This window comes from Tauraco erythrolophus, chromosome 6 (assembly GCF_009769465.1).
Source record: "Tauraco erythrolophus isolate bTauEry1 chromosome 6, bTauEry1.pri, whole genome shotgun sequence".
Taxonomy (NCBI): domain Eukaryota; kingdom Metazoa; phylum Chordata; class Aves; order Musophagiformes; family Musophagidae; genus Tauraco; species Tauraco erythrolophus.
This window is the reverse complement of record NC_141470.1, coordinates 18,654,988-18,677,186: the sequence shown is the minus strand read 5'-3', so window position 1 is coordinate 18,677,186 and position 22,199 is coordinate 18,654,988. Positions and strand designations below refer to the sequence as shown.

The 22,199-nt window shown below is 37.8% G+C and overlaps 1 protein-coding gene across 1 annotated transcript in view; it reads right to left on the bottom strand.

Moving 5' to 3' along the window:
* The window catches only part of NELL1 (neural EGFL like 1), a 299,689-nt gene that overhangs the window by 207,017 nt on the left and 70,473 nt on the right, over positions 1–22,199 (bottom strand). The window contains exons 8-11 of the mRNA XM_086613002.1: positions 16,062–16,196; positions 15,154–15,256; positions 11,610–11,683; positions 4,882–4,981 (exon numbers count right to left, since the gene is read on the bottom strand). Coding sequence (XP_086469128.1) covers positions 4,882–4,981; positions 11,610–11,683; positions 15,154–15,256; positions 16,062–16,196 — 412 coding nt within the window. The remainder of the gene's footprint in view (positions 1–4,881; positions 4,982–11,609; positions 11,684–15,153; positions 15,257–16,061; positions 16,197–22,199) is intronic.

The following is a 22,199-nucleotide window of genomic DNA, read 5'->3' as shown; positions in this document are numbered from 1 at the left end:
TTTTCCAAACTTGTCAACATCTTCAGGTTCCAGCTCCCAGAATCTGCCTTTCCAGAGCAGCAGGCTAAACTGTTTGGTGCTGTCATCCAGTTTTAAAAGTACTTAAGACATTTGGTAACATGGCTTAATTATTGATGAAAGAATGCAAGAATTCATCCAAGACTACAGCTGGAATCAATATATCTTATACCCATACCTCTTCCTACGTTTTTTTATGGGCAACACTAATGTGCCTCTCATTTTTCTGAGGGTTTACTTACATCATCTTTAATGCTTTCTGTACTACTTTTAATGCTTTCTGTACTACTTTTAATGCTTTCTGTACTACTTTTAATGCTTTCTGTACTACTTTTAATGCTTTCTGTACTACAATATCCTTAGTTGTTCACTTCAAAAACTGTAAAATCCCTGTTGTCTTGCTGCTCAAGGAGCCACCCTTCAGCAATTCATATTTCACTGTTTCACATTTCAGAGGCTTCTAAAAAGAAGACTGACGATGCTTTCATTAATAGCATTAGCAACGTTCAAATCATCCAAGGTAATTTCAACCTCAAAATCTTTACTATTGTTAGGATTTAACCCCACAGTTACTACATAAATGTGTAAAATGAATCTGAGGGACAACTCATAGGAAGAGTCATAAAATTTGCACTAGCAATTATGACCTTTCATGATCTGAATCAGTTTTTAATGAGTCATGAGCAATGAAGCACTTCGAACAGCAGTTTTTACGCCTTCAGAGACTGTGGTCACAGAACTCAGTGGTCTGACATAAAACAGCAACTTCATAAATTTTTTCAAGCTGCTACATCAATGCAGACCTTATTATTATTACTTATTTGTGTGCATTAGAATAATGGTACTGCACAGCCTAACAAGCTTATAAAGATGTTGTTTTTTCAGATATAAAGCTCCTCTAAATCCTAAGTAACATAACTATGTTTAGACATAAACTAATTCATATTTATCAACCTCCATTAAATCTCAATAAAACTAAAACCTTGAAATGACTCATACCTCACAGCAATGAATGAGAAATATTCGACTTCTGAAAAAGCAAAACTCAGTTTCACAGTTAGACAGGGAGAGATGAGAAACATGCTAACTGAAAAGCCTTCTCATCCTCTAACTGAAAGAATCAAAACCTCCTTAAAACAAAACAAAGCAATACAAGTAACGGTGGCAGAAGCACCATTTTTAGATTTATATGCTGTTCCCCACTGTAAAAGGCACGCTTCAGCTCACCAGTAGGACTCTCCAACTTCCTGCTAACCAGCATCAGCAGCCAATCTGACTAAATTCACCAGCCAAACAATATTACAGGACAGCAAATAAAATGTACTTTCTCCAGAAACCAAACAGCTCTCACTACTTCATTACTTCCTTACACTCTCTCTTTTAAGGAGAGCATGACTGAAGCTGCTAGGGCTGTTAAGGCTATTCTTACATACTAAAATTGTGAGCACAACAACATAAAAATTCTCTCGTGAAACTTTATTTGAATCACTTATTCAAAAGAGAAAAAAAAAAACACTCTTTCCGAATTATACAGTGTCTTTGGCAAGGAGAAAAACAGCTAAAGGGAACAATAAAACACTTTTATGACACTATTTTTTGTATTAGATTTGTCCCTGGGCTATAAAAAATGTAGCAAGTCTGCTGTAAGACAAATGACTGATTCTCAAAAAAGTAGTAAAAAATATATTTTATTACACAATGATTCTTTGTAAAATTTTAAAATTAACCAAAATTTCTGCAATCCTAAAAAAGACTGTCATAATACCACATTATTCTGATGAAAATTATAAAATAGCCACATAGTTTAAGCAGACATTTGTATTAAAAGCACACAGATGAAGGGCAAAACCAGGTATACTCTACATAACATTCAAGGATAGATTCGATCTGACGAGGCCCATTTCTGCATTCAGGTACATGAAATCACAAAAATAAGAGTTCTTCCACACCATGCCTGCCTTGCTGTATACATTATGCAATCATTTTACTGAAATTAGCTTTTAGCTATATATTAGCTTTTGCTAGACTATAAACTCATGCAGCAAATCTGAAGAAGAAAAGGTATTATTTGCTGTTTTTACTCTTCTAACCATTTACAAACAATAACTATCTAGGAACCCACCAGCTGCGTACATGACAGTATTGAACTTGGTCCTTTGCTGACTCACAATTTCCATCACCATAAACACTGCAGATTTATTTTTTGCCTTGCATATCCCATTTTATTTTAGGCACTTATCTATTATTGTGGTAGATATTACAGAGATCCCTGAAGAGCGTACGGTCTCATACCGCACCATCATGAAGTTTCCATATTTCTCTGTTTTCTTCCTTCTGCTTATATTTATACTTTCATTAAAAGAAAATTCCTTTGCTGCAGTTAAAAGCACAAGCTGCAAACCTCCTACCCTTGCCCAAATCAGCAAAGGTATTCTATAATTCTACAGAACACAAAATTCAGTAGTTTTCTGTTTCCATAACTAGATACTAAAGAAAGCACATGCACTGACAAATTTTATATAGAATTATTGTTCTCACATAGCATTACTAGTAAATGCTTACTAATTATTCTATTGACTAACTAAAGGCCCAGCTAAGAGCCAATACAAAGAATTGTCTGTATCATCACACATACGATGTGAAATTTTTACAAAAGTGTCCACTGATAGGACAAGGGGAAATGGGTTTAAATTGAAGGAGAACAGATTTAGATTAGATCTTAGGAAGAAATTCTTCAGTACGAGGGTGGTAAGACTTTGGAATAGATTGCCCAGAGAGGTTGTGGATGCCACCTCCCTGGAGGTGTTCAAGGCCAGGTTGGACAGAGCCTTGAGTAGCCTGGTCTAGTTGAGAGGCGTCCCTGCCCATGACAGGGAGGTTGGATTAGATGATCTCTAAGGTCCCTTCCAGCCTATGCCATTCTATGATCCATACAGCCTTCCAATAAACACCCTGATTGCTCAGGACTACATTTACTACAATGTTTCTTCCTCACTACTTTTGCTTGGATAACAAAAGTTGAATGAATATATTCTCTGAAAGAGGTCATTATTGCAAAACAGAGAAGCACTCTATCCTTTCCCTCTAAAGGGCATGTTGGCACAGGATGGGACCAGAAATTGTAGCCTGCTTGCCATATCAGAGGGCACCTGTTCATATGATAAAACCCATGCCAAATATGGAATTCTTAATGAATATCCATTTTTAACACCAGTACTCTACAAATTAAATAATTATATACCACCACTCTGGGTTGCATGCAATTGAAGCAAAACGTCAAGCGGCATATACTCTAAGGTACAAAAAGCAATTTAAGAGTGTTAACCTCAATTTATGCCTTTTTAAAGTTGACAAAACTAATCATATCTTTAAGCATAATTTTCAAAAGAATTTTAAAAAGCAAAGATGAAATACAAAAGGAGGTGATACTGGTTTAGTGGTTAGCTAAAGCAGAACTGAACTGGAAGTTTAATGTATCAATTTGAAATCACCATGTATCAGAATTCATAGGAAATAAAAGTACAATTCCTTCCTTTGCTTCTAGAGACCATCACATAAGTATACATACTCATGCTATTTTATAAATAATAAAAACAGGTTTGGGATTAGCATCTAAAAAGAGTACCTACCATTAACGATAATATAGAACTGAATAATTGCAGAACTTATCTTTCATTAACTTTGAAGCTTTCAGAAGTATCATTAAGACACTGAGCCCTCTGAGAGACAAAGAAGCAACATTTACTGCTCCTTTAAATAGTGTCCTGGTTTTAGCCTCATCCACCACAAATAGTTACAGAAGTTTCTAGGAATTGTTCAAAAAAAAAATTAAGGCGTATATCCTTAAACCATGATCCAGCAAGCAGTCTAAAACATGCTGGCCCCTACAGCCATATGCACACGATTGTAAGTTCAAGGCCTCAGTAAATATTTAACTATGCATATTTATTAATTAATATTTACTGGCTAAGGAAGACATTCAGAGCCCCTTCATTGGAATCTACAAGGACACCAGAGGAATTTACACACAGGCAAGAAAAGTGGTCCAGCAGGCCCCAATAACCATCTAAGCCCAGAAACGTCTAATGTTCATTTGGCACACCTTTTGCTTGAAATTTCTGAGGTGCATCACTAAAGGCTGACATGCAAGTCCTGCTCCGAGAGACCAGGCTCCCCTTAAGCTCAGCTGAGACTCAGCATGGAGGGAGAGGTGTCGAAAAAAGGTACAATACAGACGTACATGAGGAACCATTATTCAGATGCCTTTCACCAAACAGTTCACTGATTTTCAAGAAAAAAGTTTGCGTTCCCCATCCTTGTGACAACTGCATTTTCCTCATTTAAGGGGATTTCCTCAACTAAGATTTTAGCTATGGCTTGTTCAGTCTGGTCCAGCATTTTGATTCTGTAATTGTCCATCTTAACTCATAAATGAGTCCTGAGAGCACCTAGATCTAAATCAACCTCAAAATATCTATGAAATTGGAATCTTAACATTATTACTTAAAAACCTATTTCCAAAACCCTGTACATTCAGCGCAGTTACAAGTTTAAGCAACATAAAATATCTCTTCTTCAAATATAATGTCTTCCTAATGGGAATTCTTAAGAGGTACTGGGCCCTTTCTCCCCCAACTCTTCCTTTTCTCTCTCCTCCTAATTCAGAGCAATTACAGCTTTGTATCTGGTAAGTCTTCTACCCAAAGGAATATCACAGACTGGTTTTATGTGAAGGGCAATTATAGACTCAGGTTTATAGAGGTACCTAACATCTCATTAAAAAGGGAATTGTTCCTTCCAGTGTATCCCCCCATTCAATCACCAATTTTTATTCCTTTCAAGCATGCATAGTCTCTGGCTTACCTCTACAAACACTGCAGCATTGGTTCTCTGGAAGAACGTGATCTTTTTCTGAGCAGTTCAACGGCGGACAAGTCTCTGTTACTTTTACTAAAACTCCATTCTGAGAAACAAACAACATTTCAAAAAGTGACATTGATTAAAACATGTACAATGACAAGGAACACATAATATTCAAATCTATACCTCTGATAATCTCTAATAACAACACTGGTAAACTGGCAGGCAGCAAGTTAAATTCATTCTTTACACCATAACATCAAACCTAAAGTAATCTACTTGGACATTTCTACGCCCAGAGGTGAAAGAAAAGAAGAGAAAGCAAAACAAAAGGCACTTAAGCTCAGAATTCTATAGTATTTTTTCCAAATGTTTTCTCCAAGTATAGCTGTTTTCCTTACAAGCATTTGAAAAAATTAAAGAATTTCACTCCAGGTTTTTGTTAAAGACTGTTTTACTGCTTCAAGCAAGTCCAAGTTTCACTCCTTTTAGTTCATATTCTACATAACTCACTGATAAGTTATTCAACTCAAACAAACATAGCAGATAGAAGACCAACATTCTCAAGTGTCATGTGTTGTTCTGCTGTGTCCAATTAAAATGGTCTGGTTTTTTAGAATTACTGATCAGCTAATTTACAAAAATTAGGTCCTTCGAAGGCATGGCAAAGTAGAAATCCCATCTTGAGGTATTCATATAGAAATTGCTGTAAAAAATGTAAATCAAGGTCAACATATTTCTAAAACTTTGATTTCTGCCAGATTTAGAATAAGACTGTGTACAGAATGTCTAGTTACTGGTAGAAATTTTCTAAAAATAATAGAATCTCTCCTTTCTGGAGAGATTTTACACCTAATTTTACTCCTCCTTCTTCCCATACAGGGAATCAGCTTCATCGTATCTCCAGACCAAACAGCTGTCCTGCTCTTCGGTTAGCTGTTTTTTTAACATCTTGTCCCAAAACAGCCTCCTCGTTTCCCTCAGCCCCCTCCAGTATTCCTCAAACCATAATTTACTTCTTCAGCACCCCCACTGCAGCTATACCATCACTGCAAACTGGCAAGTGGAGCATAGATTAACAACCAGGATTTTTGCTCAGTAGGAGCTACAATAACTATCCCACGGGACCACCCACACCTGAATAATCTCATTTTCCAAAGGGCTATGAAACTCCACTACAAAAGCAGGCAGCCTGCTATATTGCCAATATACCTTTTTAATATGAATCTAATCCCCACTCCTTGCAAAATACTTTTCATGATGACTCAGATGGTGGAACAAAAAGATGGAATGAGAATTTCTGCTTTCTTCAGAGAAATAAATTAAGTTTTCTAACTATCATGAATGCAGAGAAAAGTTTAAAAATATGATCCAAACACATCTAGAGGCAGAGGAAAACCAATACCAACACAGAAAGACAAAATACATCATTAAAGTCACCATTCTCATAATCTGAGGGATCAGATACATGACTTTGAACACAGAACATGGAAAATGCCTACACGTCTATGCTATATGAATAAACACCCCTATACAGAGACAATCTTGCTAGGCAGAAGCTTGCTTTCGTATCTACAAGACACTGTGTAACACCAAGCCAAAAGAATAACTTAGGTGCCAGAACCAGTACAGGTCAAACCCTTGCTGGTAAGCAGCCTCACCAGCCACACCACACTGATTATGCTGTGTCACTTCAGGCTCCAGAATTAGCTTTCACAGCATCAAGCTGCCCTGCATAGTTAAATACACAGAAACATCTGCTGAGTCCACAAGGTGCCACCGATGGCCAAGGTGCCCAACAGATAGCAGGTCTTACAACTGAGAAACGCAGCAGACCTAGGGACTGCAAAACTGACCGTTCTACGATTACTGCTAGTGACTTCCCTTGAGATTGCAATCTTAAGGCTAAGCAGGGCCAAGCTGTTTTTCTTGCTTCCCAATTGTCTTTACTGGCAAGTTGCATCAGTTGCTGTCATGAAAAATAATATTAAAAAAAACCCACAGGCATCAGGTTTTCTTCTTTTTTTTTTTTTTTTCAAAAAAAAAAAGAAGTAGCTCCCTACAGTACCACGTACAGCATACATCATCGAAGCAAACGCCCACACAAGAGCAGTGAAGTTAATGGAGGTATTAGGTCTCCTTCTGATCTCACTTCCACAAGTGAAAGGGAGGAATCCCCCACGGTTGCCTGTGCAACTGCAGCAGCGAAGGTGATAAAAGAACCAGACACACTGAGCAGTCATTTACTATCACGTTATCAAACCACCAGCCGGAAAAGCTCTGGCTATAACTCATTGCCTATTCAAGCTCAGATAAGACAATTGCAACAGAAAGGGTACAGTATGTCAGCATATGGACGAAAAGCATTGACCGACGATAAATTTAGTAAAAAGATGGCAAGAAATCAAGTCGTCGTACGGAAGTCAAATCAATGATCAGGATGAGTCAAAAAGCTAAAGACAAATTCAATCCCAGCTCACACCATCTTTAGTGAATCATAAAGAGAAAAAAAGACCATCACAAATTGAGAATTCCATTAATTTAATGATAGAAAGATTTTATTTCCCTAAAGTTTCCCTTTTTCTGCAGAATTTGCATGTTGAGAAAACAAATCAAACATATTTGTAATTAAGTTTTAAAACAATTAAAATGGATTAAAATCAATTTGTTATAAACTAGTACAGATCCAATTATAAGAATTATCATCATTAGATTTCAGATATTATCCACTGAGATAAGCAAGAACACTTCACACTTCAGAATTATTGCTTCAGGCAGCCTTATAAAAATTACTAACTTTTTATACTCAATCCACATATGTAGTCACAGAATCTGGACAGAAATTGATGTCAAAAAGACATTCTTTTGGAATAAATAGATTAAGCTCCAACTGAGACATGCAATCCACAAAGAATGAGATCTAGAGTCAAGCATTTACAATAAGATAATTAAATTTCTTGTAATTACAAAGGTAAGTACATAAAAAAAGAATTGGCTATAAGTCTAATCAGTGACACGCAGTGAACATCTGAACCACAGCTTTTCTCAGATGATCAGCTTTGGAAAATAACAGCAAGATTTCAGATAAGGCTATTTTGTGGTTTATGCTGTTGTTTGGAGGGGTTTCCCCCCCTCGTTTTAGCTGTTATTGATCAGCCTTTCAGGAGAAAGTTCTAAACAGTGTCCTTAGCTGTCACTCTAGGAACTATATTGTTCCTATCTTTATGAAAAGCTTTTTAACCAAGGTTCCTGAAAGTCAGTGGAGCCCTGTCCATCTTTCTAGCATTTGTATGACACTCTCTGACTGCCCACTCCCAGCATTAGTGAATAGGAATTTATTCTTGTATCTTTCACTGTCAAACATGTTGTCTGGTTATGAACAGGCGTCATGTCATTGAAAAGCATTAACCCAGTCAGCTGATCAGCAGTAAACTCCCAATCCAACAAAAGTTATATAATTCTTTCCGTTGACTTCAAATGAGCCACATCATCATACTGGTGAAATCCACAAGCCAAAATGATCACTTACTGAATGCAGAAAGGCGCAGTTTTCTAAAGCACAAACACACCTGCATTTTTTAGAGGGATCTCAACAGGCTGGAGAAACGGGCCAACAGGAACCTCAAGAAGTTTAACAAGAAGTGGAAAGTCCTGCACCTAGAGAGGAACACCTCCATGCACCAGTGCTTGCTAAGGTCACCATGCTAGAAAACAGCTTTGCAGAAAAGGCCCCAGGGATCCTGGCAGACACCAAGTTGAATATGAGTTAGCCATGTACCCTTGTGGCATAAAGGCTAATGGTACCTTGGGCTGCATCAGGCAAAGTGTTGCCAGCAGGTCAAGGAAGGTGATCCTTCACCTCTGCTCAGCACTGGTGAGGTCACACCTGGAGGGCTGGGTCCAGTTCTGGCCTCCCCAGTACAAGAGTGAGCTGGAACAAGTGGAGAGAGTCATGAGCCACAAGGATAAATAAGGGACTGGAGCACCTCTCACAGGAGGGAAGGCTGAGAGCTGAGACTGTTTCGCCTAGAGAAAAGAAAGCTCAGGGGAATCTTACTAATGCTTGTAAATACTTGAAGGGAGGGTAGAAAGAGGATGAAGCCAGGCTTTTTTCAGTGTGAGGGTGACCAAGCACTGGCACAAGTTGGTCAAGGAGACTGTGAAGTCCCCATTTTTGGAGATATTCAAAGACCATCCAGACATGGTCCCAGGAAACTGCATCTACGTGGCCCTGCTCAAGGAAGGGAGTTGAACAAGATGACCTTGATGATGAACAAGATGAACCAGAGGTTCCTTCCAACCTGAACCATTCTGTGATTCTTAGAAACACCTATGCATTAATTCTGTCATTGTAGATTAACCTAGAGAGTGTTTGTGGGCCAGATTCCAACTGGAAATGGTGGTCCATCAGTAACATCTGTGCTCACGGTTAAGAGGATGTGCATCAAATACAGTTTTAGTCTGGATTAGTTTTCAGAAATAAAAAAACCTGCTCACGGCCTGATAAAGAACATCTTTGATCTATCTGGATGCATCAGTATTATTATTATTATTTTTGTTAGACAGAAAAAAATGTAAAAGTTAAGTCTCTTATGCTTGGATCAGTACCTACACAAAAAATAAAATAACTATCTTCAAATAAAAAGTGGAATGTGACATTTTAATTTTATCTTTTTCATGTTACCCCACCTACAACTACGTTCTCCTTTACAGATACAAGATCTACTAAAGATTTTTACATCATCTTTATCAACACTAATAAATTGACAGTTGACATGTACCCTCTACTGTATTCTTTCATGGATCATCAGCTTTTCAAACTTGACGTCTGCTTTTCAAGTCTGGAAAATTAAGCGATATTAAATTTTTTATAGTCCTTCCCCCAGCACAAAACCCTTCCTTTATTCATACAACACCTTGTCCACCAGTAAGCCCACAGCAGATAGAAAACATTGAGTACAGCCACAGTTTGACTCATTGCCACTCATCCTTCATCTAGTAAGCATTCCTAATTGAGGTGGTAAATAAGTAGGTGTTTTGCTTACAGCTTTTACAAGGTCATGCTGAAGATACATTAAATGACCTTCATGTCTGGAGATACATCATCTCATAGGAGCAGAGGTAAGCACCCACTTAAAAACTCTCCCGAGTCAGAATGACGAGCTTTGCAGTGAGGTTTAATGTCTTCTAGAAACACAGCTGTGGAAATACCGTTTTTTTTTCCGTTTTCTTTTTTTGAGGCACAGACTCATTTTTTGTCCATAGTATTGCATTCATATATGCTGTTTCAAATACCAATACAAACTGCAACATTACTGCAATTAGCATCGCCATTAACAATAAATAAGATGTGAAAGCTCCTTTCATTATTATTTTAGTCATTTCTGTTATGACAGATATTTGATGGTCGATATTTGCTTTTAATCTTCATGAATGTATTATACTCAAAACAATGAATCTAACACTCTTATTCATAGCACAGAGAACTTCCACAGACATAACTCAGATCACTTTCTCTGGTTTCACTTTAAGGTGAAAATCCTCCAGTTCTCATCTTATTTCATATAGACACTTTCCCTGCCAAATAAACTTTCTGTGTCATATTATAAATAACAAGCACCTTATTCTGTCTTCACGGCAACGACCTTGCCCACGTATCTGCATATACAATGTTGAGCACCCCCATACAGCTAAACACTAACAACAGCAAAGTAATACTGCATAACAAGCTGCTTTCACAACACCTGCAACCAGTATTTGTCCATTTCCATTAGTGAACATAAAATTGCTACTCTGTACACTCAGCCACAAGCACAACGATAGCCAGATCATTGTAATCTTTTCTAAATGTTTTTCATAATTGTTCCAGTGTACTGATCTGTCAATAACTTTTGTAAGCCTTTCCTTTACCACCCTTGCCCGTCTACAAATTCAACAAGATGTAAAAACAAAAATACTTGAAAATTATATGTGAGACCAAATGTGTTTAAAATAGCTGTACCTTTCTGAAGGGATAAATCACATTTAAAGCACACACATACTCGTAACAAATACGCGTCTCAGCAGAGCAATGGGCCTTTTATAATCATTTACTACTGCTCTCTTCTTCTAAGGCTAATCTTGCCAACGACTGCTTTCTGCCACACTTGCACACCATGTAGCACTCCCATGCTCCCTAACACTCCCTGAATGTTCCTAACACAGCCTCCATTTACCTGTGTTCTTAAATACTGACTGTAGTTGACTAAGTGTTATGAACTTGCCAAGACAGACCCCAGCCCGGTTCAATACTCAGTAATTTACGTCAATTATTAGCAGGGCTGCATATAGTTAAATAATACTAGGATAAATCTAGAGTAACTCAAACAATATAAGCCAGGTTGCTTGAAATTTTAGCAATTTGGCTGAAATTAGTAACTGGCTCAAGAAGCCACTGCCTTTTTCTAGAACTCGTGAAAGCAGGAAATAAAAGAGAAAACATCTCCTCCAGTCATTTTACCCATGTTTTTCTTACCCTGCAAGGGTCATATTCCTGCCTTGTTTTCATATTTGTGGCTTTCACTGATTTCAGGGTCACCTTTTCAAGACAATAGATGTCACATTTGCATGAAGGAAGCCTAAAGAAATGCACTAACTTATAACTGTCACTTTTGAACACCACATAAACATTAAAAAAAACCCCAAAAATCAGGAAAATTGAAACTTTGAAAATTGAAACAACTGAAACTTACTCGACATTCCCTGCAGCTCTTGGTTAATACTCGTTGACCTTCTGCTAGCACTTTGCCTCCGTAGATGCACTTTGCTGTAATTTGAGAGGAGGAGGGAGATTAATAATAAATAAATCAGTAAGTAGTTAACAAATGCAAGGCATAACACAAAAGTAAAACCAATATTCATGTACACTGAAAATACATAAATAAGTTAAAAATATGATGCATTTGCTTTCATCAGAAGTTAGTATTATATATAATTACAAATAAACTAGCAATAAATTCATTTTAAGAGCAAGTAGCACCTTTACCCAAACTAAAGAGGAGAAACAGGAGCATAAGATAATACATACTGAACCAAATTAATTAATATTCAATAGGAAACATTTTCACTACTGACGTTTCTGTAGAATAGCTACAGTATTTCTGTTACTAGAAGTTTCATGACTCACTTCACGAATCAGAGACATTTATTAGTGTACTGTTCATGAAGAGTATAATGCAAGCACAGATTTCAACAAAACCTTCAGATTTTTTGTTGGCATAAAGGCGAACTCTTCAACTGGCTAGAGCACTGCAAAAACGGCTTAGCGCAGCGAACGACTCTACCAAATCAACAGACTGAATCAAAAAATTATTTCAGAAAAATATTCTTAAAACTGACATGAAAAAAGCCAATTTCCCAGGAAACTGAAAGCTCCTACTAAAAAATTCTTGTCTGAAGTTTTGACCCTTCTGCTAAAGATAACCAGCTCCACCACTGAACCAACAGACTAGAACCCGTGAGCACTCCTCATTCACTTCAAGGCAAGGTCAAGTAGCTTAGCTTACAACTACTGCCACCACGAAGAAGGTAACCTCCAGCAGGGCCACACTAGCATACAGCTCAGTCAAGTATTACCATAACTATCACAGTCCTCTTGGAACTAGATGGCTCAATTTCAATTCCAGAGGAGGACAGTAAATCCATTAATTAAGAAGAACAGTTGGACTATTATGATCTTACACAAGTCAAGCATCCCTAAGAAGGCACTCTACAATACTAACAAGATAAATGCTCAACACTGATAAAATAACTTTTTGTTGTGGTGTTTCAGCTCTGTTTGACCTTGACCAATAACAGTCTGACCAACGACATGCAAAGGAGAGCTCAACAGCACGAGCCCTATGTCGCAATTGAACGAAGTCTTAAAAGTTTCCCAAGTCAAGGCACATGCACAGTGAAAGTGGAAATTTTCAAAGTACATGGCTCTCAAAAAAAAAAAAGTCATCACAGACTGTCTAGTAACAGTTTTACCTCAATATCTCTTCTGAATACCAAGTGCTTACAGGTGCATATGCGTACCCCTTACGGGTGATACCAATAGGAATATTCCACAGCAACAAATGTCATAGCCAGTTTGATTCCCAATTCTAAATATAAAGGACTGTTAGATCAATCTTCATAAACTTTCAGATGTAAATTTGCTTCTAAGGACTTTTTGTTTAAACTTCTACTCCTGAAAATGCTAATTTCTTTTAAAAAAAAAAAAAAGCAGCAAGATTTTCAGAACAACTGAGTTTTCATTGTCAACAACACATTTTAAAAAAAAAAAAAAAAAAACACACCACACAGGCTTCTTCCTTTTAGTTTTCTTCAGTTTTCTAAAGCTGCCCTAGTTTTTGCACCTGAGTTGTTGTGATCTCACTTACAAAGAAAACTTCAGATCAGGAAGCTTTGTTCAAATTAGGAATCTCAGGAACTATTTTCAGGAGAAGACAAAATAAAGACATTTCCTTTTCTTTCTGTCTATTCTCCTGATATGATTGCTTTTACCAAAAGAATGGACATACCAGAAAGCAAATTAATGCACAACTCAGAAGTATCATGAGATTTTAAACAAAATTAGTCTTTTGTCAAATTAGTTGGAAGGCTAACACAAGATGGCAGAGATCAAAACAGAGCCACCTCATTTTTAAAACCCTTAATATATCAGACAGCAGAGCTACTTTCTTTGTTAACCCTCAGCTAAGACAGGAAACTGTTCAATAATCCAGCCATTCAATAATCCCTAGAAGCAGCAAATTACAACTGATGATTCTATCAGAGCTAAATAGGAAAAGCACCGAGAAATTAACACCCGTGGTGCAGCTCTTCAGAAAGCCTCAGCAATTACTACTGTCTACCCAAAAGTGACTGACTGTGGCCCTAGTACATCATTCTGTCAAGGAGCCGGCATTTACAATCAATTTCAATCAACTTCCATACATCTCTTCCCATTGACTGACATGCTGAGTTCTTGTCAGAGTAACGAGTCAAGTTTGTGCCAATCACTGACAAAAGGCAAGTTTGATTGTTCATCTTTCCATTATGAATAATAGGAACACAGTTTACCCATGGGGATTTACACTGAATCTACAATTTTGTGTCTTGCAACTCCTTTGTGTCAGATTTTGACCGTTGTGCACACATGCATGTCAGCAAAGGCGTGCCAAGAGAAGCATCCAGGTACAAGAAAGAACTTGTAAGAAAGACTCTCAACATTACAAATAAAAATATTTTGAGATAAAAAAATATGGGCCAGCATGGCCGCTTTACCACCCAAGTACTCTCTTCATGAACATCTTTTAGTAAGTAGAATACTCACGTCGGCATATAGCTGAGAGTAATGAGATGACATGAGTAAACAAAAGCAAGAGCAAGATCAAAGCTAAAGGACGTTTGTGCACGGGACTAGCGAATTCAGTGACTGAAGAAAGGCGACAGAATGCTAAAAAAAATGTTATTATTTTCCTAATAAATCTTCAAATAATTCAACATCCCTGTCTTATGAATTATTGAAAAACTCATGCATGACATTTACTAGTCTCCAAGAAAGAGAGGGGAAGAAAGAAAAAGATAATTTGTGCTTCCTAAGGTAAGACTGATATCAGTGTTCAGCTAAAATTTCCATATATAAATTGTCTTTGTCCCTTGTACTATCATTAAGGCAACAGATATTCACTAGGCTTTCCAGGAATGGTATTTTTAGCTTTCATTTCCAGAAGAAAGCTGACAAAAACACTGATCACAAAATTTACTTTTTTTTTCTTTCTTCTCATAAATTTATTTTGAAATTAATTACAGCAAACTATCACTCCACGCAGTGATACTAACTCAAGGTCTGAAATTCTGTCACATTTATTCTAAAGAACAACCTTCCAACCCAAAATAAAAGATAGGTGAAAAGATAACAGCTCAGTTTATTACTCATTGCTACAGAAAGTTCAGACCATAGGTCTGATGCTCCTCAATAACAACAAGAGATACAAGCTGAGGCCAAGTAAGGCTTCCCAGCCCCAAGCAAGTAGATGAATAATTTTACACTGAAAACAGGCAAAAGGAAAATCTTAGAAATTTGCAATGCTTGTTCATTTTTCAGCCATTATTTATTTTCTTCTTAACTCAAGTTTGCCACTGTGACTCATGTTACCCGAATTACCAGGACTTATGAAAGTCGTTATAAAACGTGCCTACTTTCAGGACAAGTTTAACTCTGCTTAAACAGAGTGTGAAACTAAAAGGTCCATGTGATGTACTCACCTTTGCATATTTTGCAGCACTGGCTTTCCACATGCACTGGGAGAGCATCAGGAGGACAATCGAGAGGGGGACAAGACATCCTTCGGCATTCTACAACTCCACTCTAAGCAAAGGTTTTTAAGACAAAACTGAATTACAACTGTTGTAATTAGTATTTTATACAAAACGCAGAAGACAGAAAACAATTTAAGTAAATGAAAACAGCATTGCAGATTACATCCTTCAGTAACAAGTCTAATCCTATCGAACTACAAACTTGAATCAAAATGCATCTGAAGGTAAATCACCCCATTTTGATACATATTACTGGTTTTATCCCACCTTCCTTGAGCAAAGTACATTAAGTGGCAAACCTTAGCCCATCTTTACAAGAATAAGCACCGCTTTCCATAGGCTGTGCCAATCATCTTTGAGATTTTTTTAACAATCAGTTTTCTATTTTCTTGAGCAAACAAAGACTCTCTTCAGATATTTATCACATAATTTCACAAGACAAGATTTTCATACTAATTCTCTTCTGTTCTTCGTTTTTTCAGAGCGATAAACACTGAAAACAGAATCTGCATGTTGTTACCATGCAAGATGCAACTAAGCATCTATGAATACTATTAAGACAATGCTTACTTTTTGAAAAAACTACTGCAGTGAAAATAATTCCAAACCAAACACAGGCAACGCCACACTTTCACCCCAAATCCATAACGTCCTTACAGACATAATAAGAAGAATTGCGCATAAGCAACGTCAAAATTCTATTTATTCATTTTACCGTTTCCTTCCCTTTTGCTCATACTACCACTCAATGCATACTAAAAATATAATAATTCTCAGAGTTAATATTATGTATTCAAGGGCCATTTTCACACTTTAATTGGGTCCTATTCCTTAAACTCTTCATAAATTCTTACTTTGCATGTGCAATTCCTGCAGTGATCATCTTCAACCCATGAGTCTTTGTCTCTATAGATCAATCCATTTACTTGACAAGTCTTCTCACAATGACAGTCTTCCAATTGACTCAGTCTTGTTTCTGCATAATTTAACTATAAATGAAAGTAACTTGATGAGATTTCTGCAATTCAAACACATGATTTAGAAAAGCAAATATGAGAAAGCAGTATACTTATTTTTAGCTGAACTAAGTTTGACTACAACCTTTGAAACAATGAACCAGAATGCCAACGGGTATCAACTAATGCTACTCCTCGGACTTTGATGAAGCTATCCGTGTCAACTGACAACAGCTTATGACTCATGCAACTGTCTCTTGCACTGTAACAAACACCACTAAGATCCCCTCAGGAATGTCCAGGCACTACCAAAAGTACACAAACTACAATTGTTTTTAAAATAAATTTCTTGATTGCTCATCAACCTGATTACAAGTCAAAAGTCAAAAAGCATAAAGACTGGCAGATTGACTTTTTCCTAATCATCCCCATCTCATCATCATTAAGCACCTGTACTGGGTTTGCACAGCAAGGTTTTGGTAGCAGGGAAGCTACCAAGGTGGTTTCCATAAGAAGCTGCTAGAAGCTTCCCCTGTGTCCGACAGAGCCAATGCCAGTCAGCTCCAAGATGGACCAGCCACTGGTCAAGGCCAAGCCAATCAGCAACGGTGGTACTGCCTCTGGGACAACATATTTAAGAAAGGGGAGAAAAAAAAAAAAAACACTGCAGAATGCAGCCAGAGAGAGGAGTGAGAGTATGTGAGAGAAACAACTCTGCAAACACCAAAGTCAGTGAAGAAGGAGGGGGAGGAGGTGCTCCAGGCACCAGAGCACAGATTCCCTGCAGCCCATGGTAAAGACCATGGTGAGGCTGTGCCTCTGCAGCCCATGGAGGTTAACAGTGGAGCAGAGATCCACCTGTGGCCCATGGAGAAGCCCACACCGGAGCAGGTGGACGTGCACCAAGGAGGCTGTGACCCCATGGAGAGCCCATAATGGAGCAGGCTCCTGGCAGGACCTGTGGAAAGAGGAGCTCACACTTGAGTAGGTTTGCTGGCAGGACTTTTGACCCTGTGGGGTCAGACCCATGCTGGAGCTGTCTGTTCCTGAACGACTGTATCCTGTGGAAGGGACCCATGCTGGAGCAGTTTGTGAAAAATTGTAGCCTGTGGGAAGGACTCACTTCGGAGATGTTTGTGGAGGACTGTATCCCATGGGAGGGACCCTACGCTAGGGCAGGGGAAGAGTATGAGGACTCCTCCCCCTGAGGAGGAAGGAGCAGCAGAGACAATGTGTGACGAACTGACCCCAACCCCCATTCCCCATCCCCCTGCACTGCTGGGGGGAAGGAGGAAGAGAAAATCAGGAGTGAAGTTAAGCATGGGAAGAAGGAGGGAGGGAAGGCAGTTTAAGATTTAGTTTTTATTCCTCATACTCTGATTCGATCGGTAATAAATTAAATTCATTTTCCCCAAGTTGAGTCTGTTTTACCTGTGACAGTAATTGATGAGTGATCTCCCTATCCTTATCTCGACCCACAAGCCTTCTGTTACATTTTCCTTCCCCTGTCCAGTTGAGGAGAGGAGTGATAGAGCAGCTCGGTGGGCACCTGGCGTCCAGCCGAGGTCAACTCACCACAGCATCAGCCAGAGTAATACTTTCTGACTTTTAGAGAGGTCTTAACCTTATAATAGCAAGTGAGATTTAGAGGGGAAAAAAAAAAAACATTTTAATTCAGTGTAGTACAAAATAATCCCAGACTGTGATTAATGGAGAAGCCATGCTCCTAGAGTAAATGCTGGGCTGGTGGCTAGCTCTTAACATTCCTTACTGTTCCCATTACCTCCTCAATTTCAACTACTAAACCAAGTATTGAGAAGCTAAAACAGATACATCTTTTCCAAGTATTAAATCTGCAGGCTAGCAATTGCTATGTTTACTGATGAGATACTATGCAGTAATAAGCGGGGACAATGCTCATTTATGTAACAGCAGCAAAGGAAAAGGCATTTTGAAGCCCCGCCTCCTAAGCCATATGACAGACATCTCCTTCATACAAGGTACCATCTTACCACCCTCCAGAGAGGAACAACCCCATTTATGCGTACCTTGTACCCAGTTTCATCATCTCTAATCCCCAAGAGCTGTCAAAATTACTTTCCTATTTAGTAATATTAAAAATAAATAAATATATAAATGCAGATTTCATATTTAGAAGCAAATATGTGCATTTTTCAGGCCCTAGAACCACCACTGCTCTAAAAATTACCACAGTGCTAGTTGGATGAGAGTTTCTCAAGGTCTTTATTTTTTACACTCGCATTTGTCTTATGTGTATAAACCATCACACTGAAGTCACTGCAAATAGCCAGGGTACCTAAATCTCACACAAGACAAGATGAATGCATACTCTACTCTGCTATAAATATGATGCTATTATCCTACATTATAGGTTGTTACATTTTCATAGTAGCAAATTTTATTTAAAAAAAAAAAAAGAATGCAGAGTGCTATAGTATTTTTTTACCTAATGGCATATATTTCCATCCTCTAAAATTCCATCTACTTCAACTGAAAGTATTCTAATATGTCCTTTTTCATTTCTGCCAGTAAAAGAACAACATATTCAGAGGGAAGAAAACGAAAATAAATACTAGGTCAATTTCTGTGATTTTTTTTTTTTCCTCTGCAGTCCTTACGAGAGAAAGCCTTGAATAAAAGCTCTTTATTTCTTAAGTTGTTATTCTGGGATAATAGGGGATTGATACTCATCTCGCCCAGATTCAGCATGATCTCGTGACTTCAAAACTGCTTTTCATATCTTAGCGGCAAAACTATCCCCTTACTGAGCTGCCTGTTTTCAACGGAAACCCTTCTCAGGTCATTATATTTACAGTATGTAAAATACATTCAATTTTGTTAAAAAGGTGTTTGATTTGTCTTAAACGTCTACCTTATTTACATATCTTGGTTGTTGTTTTTTCTTTTTAATGAACATTCCCATATAAATGGGGGATACAAATTTCTGAGAGAAAGGACTTTGGAAATACCCACATCTGAAAATAGTACTTGATATTGTCCTTTGTCTGTCCTAGAAATTATTCTCTATGAAAAGAAGAAAGCTCTAAGCAAATAAATATTTTCAATTTATTAACTTTTTCTGTCAACTGCATTATCTTGACAAGCTTTGTTTTCTTAAAAATCATCTACATCCTGTTCTAAGAAATACCTTTAAACACAGCATATCAATCAGGTATATCACCAGAAGGAAGGCATGCAACAACACATCCTCCAATAGAGAGGTCAATGAACATATCACAGCCCACAGAATCTGTTCAGAAAACACGTTTAACTGATACCTGCTATACTAGAGTGACCAGAAACATTCTGTTTGTTTCTGAACTTCAAGCCTTAATTAGAAAATTTCTATTGTGCTCAATAAAGCAAAAAATTCCTTAAAATTAGCTGAAGTATCCTCCCAAATGTTGTCAAATGTGCACAACTAAATTTTTGAACATTTAAAACATCAGTAGAAAATTCTCAAGCTTCAAACATTTTTTTAGGTTATGAATAGAAATAAACTAATGAGGGAGAAAAAGCCCACAGCATACCAAACATTTTCTATACACTAACCAAATCCTAAATTCTTAACATTCAGGAATACGTGGCTAACTATTATTCACAAAACTTATTTAACCTTTTCCTTGCTTCTCCTCTGCCCATACAAATAACTGAAAGACAGTAGACTTCTGTTAAAAACGTATTGTTTCTGGCAAAATTAACAGCAAAAATATTAAAATTTTGCTAATCATAAAATTTTGTTAATCATAAGAGTATTCATGGTCATATAAATCCATGATGTAAGTAAACCAGATTACCTCGTCCATCAATGATCTCAAGCGCTTGATTTTTCTCGGTTTTAATCAAACTCAAATTTTAACTTTTCTGACCTCAAGCCAGGAAAGATTCAGTATAAAGTTTTGTCTGGAAGTCTTCACGTAACAAGCACATCTGAATACAAAGCACACCCTAGCGTGGGCCCATAACTTACCAAAAAGAAATTATATTCCACTTAAAGAAATGCAGGAGATGCCCAGTCTGATTTCAGAAGATCATTAATGTTTCATGAATTATTTTAACCATTATGTATTTGAAGAGGAACTAACAGTGCTCCAGCACAGCAGTTGAGAATGCTGAAATATAACATGATCCTTTTCTCCTGCAGTAAATCGACATTTTAGCCAGATTTCTAACACTCTGACCTGTGGTGTCTCTCTGGTCAAGGACACGATTAAATCAATTAAATCTATATACAGGAAAGATTCAGAATTAATTCACATTATGACAAAAATAAAATAGGCTTTAAAAGCTAGCATTTATTCATCTTTAAAAGCTATGTCCTTAAAAGACATAGGTAGAGGGACATAATGGCCCTTAGTTTGTTACAGGTCATGAACAAACGCTCCTGTACATAGCACTCTGTGACAATCTGCTATGAGACCCTTATATGACCCTTATATAGTCCCCATGTCCCACCTTGAGCCAGCACTACCCTGATGGGACCTGAGGTAAAGCCCAAGCAAGAGAGTACTCCCTCCTCCTGCCTACATACTGCATAATTTGAACTGCTACCAAAATTATTGGAGCCTGAAGCCACTAGTCAGATGTTTTCTTCCCAGACAAGCCCTCGTGTGAGTCTTCACAGTTTTACATTATATAAACTGCACGTACACAGTCACTGCAAACAACATCCACCAACCTACTCAATGCTGTAATACAGCTGTAACCAAACACAGATTGAGGAGAAACTGAAATCCTAGATATAATAGAGCCTAAAAGCAACAATTGGCCTACTTTTCCAAAACGTCATGTTCATGCTCCACATCTCCTGGTGCAGGACCAGCTGATGGAGTTCATTGCCGTTCTCTGACCACCTGCCCTGCTAAACAGGATCTCTGCAGGCAGCTGCACAGCCCTTCTAAGCCTTGCTCTTTACCTTGCCATACATCATCCCCATACGCTATACTTGTATCTACATTAGTACCACTTGTGGCTATTGTGGCTACGACTGAAAAGGCAGATACAAACCTTAATGCTTCCCTCAAGTCCCTCCATTTTTAACTTGCATTTGTCTACCAAATTAAGTTCCTTTTCCGCTGCATGCATTTTTCCTGGACAACAATATTTCCATAACAACTGCAATGAAACAGTCAGCGCACTGTTGTAACAGGAAAGGAACTCGCAACGAAGGATTATCCCAGCACCACTTTATGGAAGCACAGACTCTTTGGAATACAAATACTGTGTTATTTGCTTCCCCTCATAAAGTACTAGCAAGCAAAAATATAATTAACAGCAGAGAAAGCAAGTTACTCGGTACAGTGCATAATTGGAACTTGCTCATACCACCAGCAGGGCTCAAAATAATTGCCTCTTTCACAGCGCAAGCAGCAAACTGAACTAAAAAGCTTCACGTTTCGCATTCGCAGTCAGCCTGTCCAGAGCATGTCAGCTGAGTAAGTGGATTGTCAGTATAATGCGCACACTCTCTAAAAACAAAGTTTCCCCTTTCCTATTAGGAAGGAAAAGAACACTTAAAGGCAGCACAGTAAAAAGTATAATGCTTTTACGCTAGTAGTACTACCATGCAAATCCTGTTTTCAAAATTCCTGTTCAGTAACTACACTAACATTAAAGGCATCTACAGGTTGGTTGTAGTTATACTTAAATCCTTAAGTCATTAATGCATAAGTGCTCTTGCAGATGAGACAATTAATTGCCCTTTATCACAGACCAGATGGTTCACCAACATCAACCTCAGAAAGTGTTCAGAGATTGCCCTTTAACACACATCAGGGGTTCAATCACCTCTATAACATAGCTTCCTACCCCAAAACTTCACCACAGCCTTAGCTGAAAGGCCTTGACTAACACACAGGTTGACTGTGTATTGTAGGAGCAGAACCTGAAGAAAATCTCCAAAATCCCACATAAAAAAAAAAATGCTATAGCTTTCTGTTCATCCTATTCACAATTCAAACTAGAGGGGACAAACAGGAAAAAAAAAAAAAGCACATGCCACACCACCTGGAGCTG